This window comes from Elephantulus edwardii, unplaced genomic scaffold (assembly GCF_000299155.1).
Source record: "Elephantulus edwardii isolate Elephantulus edwardi_28Jun2011 unplaced genomic scaffold, EleEdw1.0 scaffold00195, whole genome shotgun sequence".
Lineage (NCBI taxonomy): Eukaryota > Metazoa > Chordata > Mammalia > Macroscelidea > Macroscelididae > Elephantulus > Elephantulus edwardii.
Window position 1 is genome coordinate 3,715,510 of NW_006399945.1, and position 9,215 is coordinate 3,724,724.

A 9,215-nucleotide genomic window follows, 5' to 3' on the forward strand; every position below is an offset into this window, starting at 1 on the left:
CAGACATTCGGATCGCAGGGAAGAAGAACAAATTGGGGAGGAGGGTGGAGAGAATGGTGCGGCAATGAAGGAGTGAAAGCCCAGAATCCCTGTGAATGTTCATTGAAACTAATAAAATTTAATAATAATAATAATAAAAAAAAAAGAAAAGTCCAAGTAATCCATGTTCAACAGAAAAGGAGAACCAATGGCATTCTGGGAATTATGTGTGTACCTGAAAAGAGTCTGGAATGGTAAGAGGCGTATTCTGGGGAGAATATTCCTTATAATGGCATGAGTACATGAAATACCATTTTACACTTTCAGACTTTCTGTGTATTATCTTCCCACTCCTCCTCATCTCTCATTGCCTTTGAGCGGATCCTAAGTCATGGTAACTCTATTTGGAATATAAAGCATATTTTTAATGGAGATGTGCTCCATATGTTTTCATGGTTGTGATTCTTTAGAAACCTTGCCAGGCCTTTCTTCTGAGGCTGCTGAGTGGGTCCTACAACCAATTTTTCAGTTAGTTGAGCAGTTAACTGTGTCACTGAGACACCCCAATATTCTATTAGTCACTACCATTGGGTCACTTCTGATTCATACTGACCATTCATCAAGTTTCTAAGGCAGTAAAGAGACTGCCCGTCTTTCTCCTATGAAGTGCCTGGTGGATTTGAACTGTCAAGTAGCTTGATATGTTATGCATTGCACTACCAGGGCTCCTTCATATTTTATTAGATGCTGGGAAAATGAGATGCACCTAATTTGATTAGATGCTACACATTTCATGATGCAGTAGGGAAGGTTTTAATAGGTGTTTTACAGCTGAAAACTTAGAAGAGTGAAGGAGTATTTCCAGCATGTCACCCTGTCCACCAGGTGAGGCATCAAGGCCACAGTGACACTTTCTGACTCGGAAATAGAAGGCTTTTCTCCTTACTGCCTTAGACCCCACACCACCCAGTCATGAGCAGGAAGTCTCTCCTGCCCTGCCATTCTTTTCCTTGCCTGCATGACAGAGGGGTGTTCATATTATTCCTCAACAATATGAAAACAGGGAGCAGAACAGGAGGAATAGGCTGGGAAAGCTTCCCCCTCTGCAGGTTCTCCAAGAAAAGGTAAAACAGAGCTCTGTGTGTGGGAAGAGGCCACCAGGTAGGCACCTGGGAGGCCGCTCAGTGACTGCTTGGCCTGATAGCTCAGAGAGAGAACAACAGAGACTGAAGAATGCTGCTTCTATGAGGCAACAGGGAGCACACCTCCAATTTTCATGTATGGGCATCGGCAGTGGAGGAAAATCAGAACCTTTCTGAAGCAGAAAACACAAGTTTAAAGTTGTATTTTGCTTCTTCCTACGCATTCAAACCGTTTGGGTAGGAGGAGAGATTTGTCTCCTGGTGTACATCTCTTACACGTGTTGCTGGGACCTCTGTTGTGTTCATATCAAGTTTAAAGAACTTGCTGTCTTCTAAGACTTTCTTCTATACCTCACACATGCACACACATACCTCACTGGAGTTCTAACAAGATGGAAAAAAGACAAATTAATGTGTACAACTGCAATATAAAAGCTCAAGGCAGTTTTGCCTGCATGGCCCATGAAACTGACTGGCAGTGCTCTGAGACCTCAAAGTGTAAGTTAAACTCTCCTGGTGGAATCTGGGATTCAGCAAAGCTGTGGTCCTGGAAAGTCCTTCCCAACAGGGCTTTGCTGGGAGCCAGGAATGTAGTGGGTATTTAGATTCTGGAGTCTTGCATCGAAAGACACACACACACACACACACACACACACACACACACACTCTCTCTCTCTCTCTCTCTCTCTCTCTGTGTCTTGCCATGGCCCAGGAACTCTACCTTTCAAACAGTAAAATCATTTGGGGGTTCAGTGGGGAACTAAGGGGAAGGGGTGATCATAATCAGTGGGGGATGACCAGTCCTCCCATGAGTGGACTGTTATATTTATTTACTCTTCTGGTGATGTAGTCAGTAGAGAGTTGCGCTGATAAGCCGCAGACCATGCTCTTCTGGTAATTTGAATCCAGCCATTCCAAAGAAGAAATATTAACAATCTCCTTCTGTTCAATTTTACAGCCTCTGAAACCTAATGGACAGACAACTATGAGTTGGTTGCGATTCGATGGTAAGGAGAGGGTTTTGTCTCAACTTGAGAGGCTGGTCTAGGAGGGCTGGTGGGGACACAGTGATTTGGACTGATTTCCAGAATTTTAATGGTGCACACATCCAAGGCCTCTAACTATTTGGGGAAGGAACTGGACAAATAGGAACATGAGGCCAGCTCAGCCTGGATTCAGAGGTGAGAGGATGTAAGCACAACTCTTTCTAGTGAGTGAATAAACACACACATTTGTCTTGAGACTGAGGCTTGGCCATAGGAGAGAAAAAGACCCCCTACCAAACAGCATTTTTCTCTAAATACCCCTTGAATTGAGACACAGTTGCTGGGTCTCCTGTGGTCTATTCTCTGTGAGGAATGTCTTCCCCAGCTTCTTCTCGGACAGAGCATTACCAATTGGCTCAGGATTAACCCTTTGCTAGCTAAAGTTTTGCTCTATCTCTCTGCATCTCTCTCTCCCCCTCCTGCCACTCTTGTTTTGGAACAACTTTGATAGGCCTAGAAACGACTGGAAAGCTTACCATATGCAGATGCTTCCTGTGTGTACAGTGAAATCACAATCTCCTTATGGGCATGATTGCTTTAAGAAAATAGCCCACTTCTTCACAAACTCTAGTAGTTTTACTTGGAATCAATCCATCAAGAAATTAGGTCTGCAGAGTCCAAAGCAAGCTTCTCCAGAACTTTACAAACAAGAAGGCCTGGCAAAGCAGAGCCTCCTACAGTGCCTGTCATTAGTTCTAAGATCTGGGGTGCATTTGCCACATGAGGTGGGACTGCACTGCCAGATAGGGTTCCCAGCAAACCTGCCCCTACACTCCAGGGCACAAGAAATGTGGAGGCTCAGCAAACTTCACCAACTGCTTGCTGTTACCTTCTGCCTCTGGGTTTGAGTCATGGTTACACTCACAGCTCCCTAGAGATGGATCATTTATGTCAGGGAAATGTTTGAAACACAAAAAGACATTTCCAGGAGCTCTCAAGGTGGAGGTGGAAGGGAAACTTTTGCTCCTAGGGTTTTTTTTTTAAAAGGATAACCAAGTTATGTTTTTGCTAATTTCTTCCCTTTGCCATCATAGGGATCCTCGGTTTTGAACTGAGAGGTTCCTGGACCCGTCTGAATGCAGCATGTGTGCTGGAGTGATGGACTTGATATTTACACAAGCCACACTGATAAGCACACATGTGTTTTTAATATTTTGGCTTTCTATGCTACAAACATGTCAATGTGTCTATGCATACACACATGGTCGGGCTGGGGCTTGAGTAATGAGCTTTTTTAATGTCTTCCCAAAGCTGACACCTTTGTGAGCGGTATTTCCCGCCACAATGAGCAACATTCATCCACTGCTTTCTATGTTTTTTGAGAGGGCTCACCTGGAGAGGTGCCGCGCTTCTCAAACAGCAAATAGCCTCTACCAACCGTTCTCCTTGCCAACTCCAGGCGAGAGAGAGCAGAGCAGGACAGGCTGATGATTTAAAAGCAGACTTCTCTCATTTCAGCTTTCCTGAGCCCCTTTGGTAATGAAGCGGCCTGTCTTTGTACCACCGAGAACAAAACTGAGGAGGTGAGCTGCCAGTCTAGAGGGCTGCTACTTAAGATTCAGGACGGAAAAGTGTTAAAAAGAAGTCTTCATTATCTCGTGGTTTTGCAAGTGCTGTTAAAATTTCCTTGCTTTTCTGCAAGCTGACTCAAGTTAATTACGCGCTAAAACATTCTTTTCCTCTACCCTTCACTTCTAATCTATTCTCATTTCTTTCCTTGCTCTTCCTTTAATTCCACCCCCCCCCCCCTTTTTGGAGTTTTGTTTTTTAAGGGGTGTTGACCTGTGTTTAGTTCTAGTAAACCGAATCCTCTTGCAAGTGAAGCGATTGGTTAATTGTGCCGGTGACTGACGTGGTAAATGAGAACGGCTCGCCGAGGCCGGGAGCTGATTGGCTGCGCGGGGAGACTCCGAGGCTTTGCAACAGGAGCACGGGGCACTCGAGTGCTGCAGCCGCGGGAGTAGGTGCCGCTTGCCGCCCACCCACCGTCCGCCGCTCGTCCGGAGCCGGGACGCGCTTCAGCCCGCTGCGCTCCGCTCCCCTGCTCGCGCGTGCTCACAGCCGGCTACGTCCACCGCCGACCCCGCTCTGGGCACGAGCCTGCGGCCGCCGAACTCCACAAGGTGAGGACGGCGCCTTTTGTCCCCGGAGATTCCTAGAAGGAGCCCCAGAAGTTTGCAGTGAGACGCTCGCGTGGAGGCGGCGAAAGCAGCCCCGACGTCGCGGGTGCGAGCGCGCGGAACCAGCATGGGCAGCGGGCGCGGCGTGGGGGGCCGTCGCTGGGCCTCCTCGGGCGTGCTGCTGGCGCTGGCTGCCGGACTCCTGGCCGCGGGCTCGGCTAGCGAGTACGACTACGTGAGCTTCCAGTCGGACATCGGCTCGTACCAGAGCGGGCGCTTCTACACCAAGCCGCCGCAGTGCGTGGACATCCCGGTGGACCTGCGTCTGTGCCACAACGTGGGCTACAAGAAGATGGTGCTGCCCAACTTGCTGGAGCACGAGACCATGGCCGAAGTGAAGCAGCAGGCCAGCAGCTGGGTGCCCCTGCTCAACAAGAACTGCCACATCGGCACCCAAGTTTTCCTCTGCTCGCTCTTCGCGCCCGTGTGCCTCGACCGGCCCATCTACCCGTGCCGTTGGCTCTGCGAGGCCGTGCGCGACTCATGCGAGCCCGTCATGCAGTTCTTCGGCTTCTATTGGCCAGAGATGCTCAAGTGTGACAAGTTCCCCGAGGGGGACGTCTGCATCGCCATGACCCCGCCTAATGCCACCGAAGCCTCCAAGCCCCAAGGTAAGGCCACCCCGCGAGCCCCGGGACCGTCTGGTGCCCGGCGAGGCTGTAACGGAGGCTGCGGGGCAGCCCCAACAGTCCTCGCTCCCACCCCGCCGCCCTGCCCCCGAGTTCCAAGGTGCTACCTAGAGGTTGTTCTCAAGCTGTGCAGATGATTTCAAAAGCTGCTCGTCTTTCCGAGGTGTGACTCACTTAACGCCTCGCGGTCCCAGGTGCGCGGCGTGCCTGACCCCGCGATTGGCGGCTGCGCCTTGACCGCACAAAACTAAGAGCAGTCTTGTCCCAGGAACAAGTCATCTTGGGATGCTGCTTCACTTTCTTCTGGTCGGAAACAAAAGCTTAATCTTAAGTGTTATAAAAAGAGAGTTCGCCTTTTCTTGGGGAGGAAGTTGACTCGTGAAAGTTTTTAACACGCAAGAAGGGTGCCCATGTAGGAAACCATCAAAACCCACCAAAGTGGAGAAGGGCTCAAAGAATGCTAGGAAAAGTTTTATTTCCACTGTTCGATGAGGATCTTTTTTTTTTTTTTTTTAAAAAAAAGAAACAACAAAAAACAAAAACAAACCCTTAGCTAGTCATTCAGCCAAGTAGCCCCGGGACTTTTAATAAAGAAGTTTAGACACTGGGTTTTTTTCTTTTCCCACGTAATCAGGCTTGGAACTCCGGGAGAGCTGGAAGCTGGGAAACTTCTTTCGTTCTTGCATATCTCCTGCTTTCCTCATTTACACAAATCTTAAGGTAATTAGAAAGATAAAAAGTGTAATTGGTTTATTGTTCCTCTTCTCCTAGGGGAGTGAAGCAGAGACTGCACAAATGGAGAATTCTCCTGATAGTCTCTGTGTGTCCCCTCCCCCATCATTTAAGGAGTAGGTGTTTAGTGGATGGAAAACAAATCCTAGGGATTCTGAATTATAGCTTGGTGATTTGACCTGTAGGAGTGCATTCAACTCAACTATTCAGAAACAGAGTTTAGACTCAAATGAACATTGGGATGTCAGCACAGAGACTGGGATCCTCTGGGCTTTTTGGAGAGGTGGCAGTGGGGTGGGGAGGACTGTTTACTTGCCTAGTAAACCATCCTGAGTGCTCAGTGACTTATTTTTCTGGTATTTATAGTAAAGGAAGAAATGTCCTGTTGGCCTGCACAGACATCTGGCTCCTTCAGAGTAGAGACGAGTGTGGAGAGAGGGGAACCCATAACTTTGAATGCTCCTGTATTTTTAGGGAGTCAGGCAATGTGCTCAAAATGACTGGTGTTGGGAAACATGGGCCTAAACCATTGGAAAAGGCAGCAGCCAGCCTGCAGTAGTGAGATCTGGGCATCTCTGCTCACTGCTTCTTAGGTGTCTGCACAGGGTTAACTTTGGGGGAAATGAAGCTTTTTGAGAACAAGAGCTGCACAATTACCTAGAGCAAACAAAGCACTTTGTGTTTGGTCCCTGTGGAACTATCCCCTGCAGTCCACAGGATTTTCCTTCTCCCCTTCCTCCTCCAGCAAGGGGATTAGCCCAGCCCTGCCCTGAGAGGCTGTGGCCAGCTCAGCTTGGGCTGAGCTCCAGTCCACCCTGCTATGAGGTGTCTATTTATAAGGGGAAGAATCTCCCTGCAAACCAGCTCCCCAGATTGTCAAAGTGAAACTATGTGAAAAGCAAATAATTGGTGTCTTGACGCCTTTGGCATTTTGGGCTGCTGCTCAGCTGGCCTGCTAGCTCACTTGGAGCCTGGACCTTTGTACCAGGCTTTCTTGGTCCCTCCATCTCAGTAGTGCTCAGGAGGCCACCCCTCCCAAGTGGAGCTGCTCAGCACAGAGGGGTAAGATATGAGAAGACAGAGGAGCGAGACTTGGAAACTGGTTTTCCTCTCAGCACTTTTGTTGAGAGGTTCTACCCCTGAGAGCTCACACGTCAGTTCCTTGGTGTAGGGTGCACCACACAGATTTCCTCCAATGCCTCTGACTGACACCTGAGTGTGGAGTTAGGACGACAGGCTGAAACAGAACGACTACTGGTCCTCTGTGAGGAAGCCTTTGTAGCTGTTGGTGCTGGAGTAAGAACTTGCAGCTCTGAATAATATGCATGCATTATTTCTGTTCTTCAAAACTTAAAACCAGATTGACAAAATAGCTTCATACCTCCACATATTTGTAGGCTGGTTTTTGTGAAGAGTTCTGAGATATTGAGTCAGTCTTTGTGGTTGTACATTATTTAGGATAAACTTGATAAGTGAGCCAAGAGATCTTTTTTCCTCTAAAAGGCTACATCAGCATCTGGTATAAGACCTTTTTCCCCCCAGGCTTGTAGGTTGATTCTGTACCCCAGAGTTGTATGAATGGTCACATACTTTGAATTTTGTTTTGTTACTGTTTAGCATGCTGTATATTAAATTAACATGGTTATTTTATTCGCAGATAGCTGAATATCATCATTGCCCTCTTCAGTCCCTTTTCAGGTTCCTTTTTCCCAAGCTTCTGGAAGTGGCTAGATGTGACCTACTGTGCATGTATGTCAGTGTGTATATGCTTATCTGTGTTGTGTGATTACATATATGTGGGTTTTTTTTTTTAAAAAAAATTCACTCAATGCACCCACCCAGTCCTCACTTATCAACATATTTAGGTTCCAAGGACCAAGGAAAGACGTGTAAATGGAAAAAAATTGAGGATGGCCACATCACCTCACTCCCTAATCTGCACTGTGAATACTTTACTGGGTGCCCCGTGAGCTCACCTGCCACCCCTCCCTCCTGCATTCCCCTGCTTCATGTTGACCCTGGAAACCTTGGTTCCCACTGCTGCCCACAGAAGGGGCTACCCAGTTTTCTGGAGCCAGGGTGGCATGAGTGCTGTCTTCTCTGAAAGCACCTTCCTCTTTTGCCCTCGCTGTAGTTGCAGGACGAGTGGCCCTGATTCATCCCATCAGTGACCCAAGAATGCCCGTGGTGGCTTGATGGAGGACAGAGGGCTCTTGTTTGGGAATTGAGGAGGGTGGTGTGAGGCTGGGTGCCACAGGCTTCCCTTGCCAGTCTCTCACTTGAATATCCTTGGGCCTAATGTCCCCCTGAGAACGGACAGTCCAGAGTTTCTTCTGAGGTCATGACATACAGATCTAGCTTCTGACTTTGATCTTAAACTGTGACTGTCACCAGCCACTTACCTGCTGACCACACCCATCACCAGAGAACCTTCCTTGAGACTCTGCCTGTGCCATATAGGATGGGTCATCAAGGAAGTGTGTAGAAGCCATTCCACTGACCTTCAGTCAGTGGACCTCAGGTACTTGATGGTACTGTTTACTGGATCAGGGCTGCTTCTTACCACAGCCCAGTCAGGTCCAGCAAGTTGTGGCCAGAACCCAGGGTCCTGCTGCTTCTCTGGCCCCAAGCATGGCCCACATTCAGGTCACTAGCTGCCACATCCCTAACCTCAGTCCTATGTCAGCACCTAGGACCCACTAGACAGTATCTTTCCTTGCCAGCACCACTCTAGTGTCCCCTCTGCTTTGAGTAGCATCCTGAAGGCTCAAGGAGACTGCTGATTCTTCCCTCCCAGATGGTGAATTACTATGCAATGTGAGCTTCCTTTCTGCATGCATATGAGGTTTTCATGCCAGGGATAATGATTTGTTACTGTGAGGCATACATCCTTGAAGCGCAGAATAGTTGTGTAGTAGATTTTTTACTATTGTTGTAAATCTTGGAAAACGAGATAGTCTGTAAGTGAGGGGTAAGTGTACAGATTTACGTGATGAGCTTTCTCTTCTACTTCCTCTTAGATGTTAATAAACCACAGACCTCTTTTGGTCTTCTCTTCCTTTACTCTAGATAATATTTTAAATACACCTTATAACAGCCCTTTAGTCATACTTTTCATATAGATGACCAAGTGGATTTCTCCTGCTGCAATACCTTGTTGGGGCCCAAAGAAAAGCATTTGAGGCACAGATTAATATTGTATTACACATTCCACCTCCTTTTTTCAGTCTGCTCTGGAGTCACCTATAAGAAAACAAGAAGGGTTGGAGGTACACAGCACTTAGCCCCAATAAACTGTTGCCACCATGAGAGGCATTGCCATCCACCACAATTAATAGGACTGAACTGAGAGTGAGAGTGTCCAAGAAAGAGGCGTATGCATGGATGGGATGGGTGTAGAATTATATTTTGATAGCTCTGACTTTGCTATTGGTTTGGTTAAGATTCTGTTTTTATAACCTTGCCATATGATAATTTACAATTTCAGAATTTATCCGATAAATAAAA

The 9,215-nt window shown here is 47.6% G+C and overlaps 1 protein-coding gene and 1 pseudogene across 1 annotated transcript in view; both read left to right on the forward strand.

The window, feature by feature from the left end:
- The window catches only part of LOC102844005, a 35,357-nt pseudogene extending 31,063 nt beyond the window's left edge, over positions 1-4,294 (forward strand).
- A 120-nt stretch (positions 4,295-4,414) lies between these two features.
- The window catches only part of SFRP1 (secreted frizzled-related protein 1), a 56,137-nt gene continuing 51,336 nt past the window's right edge, over positions 4,415-9,215 (forward strand). The window contains exon 1 of the mRNA XM_006896999.1: positions 4,415-4,958. Within this exon, the coding sequence (XP_006897061.1) occupies positions 4,415-4,958 (544 nt within the window). The remainder of the gene's footprint in view (positions 4,959-9,215) is intronic.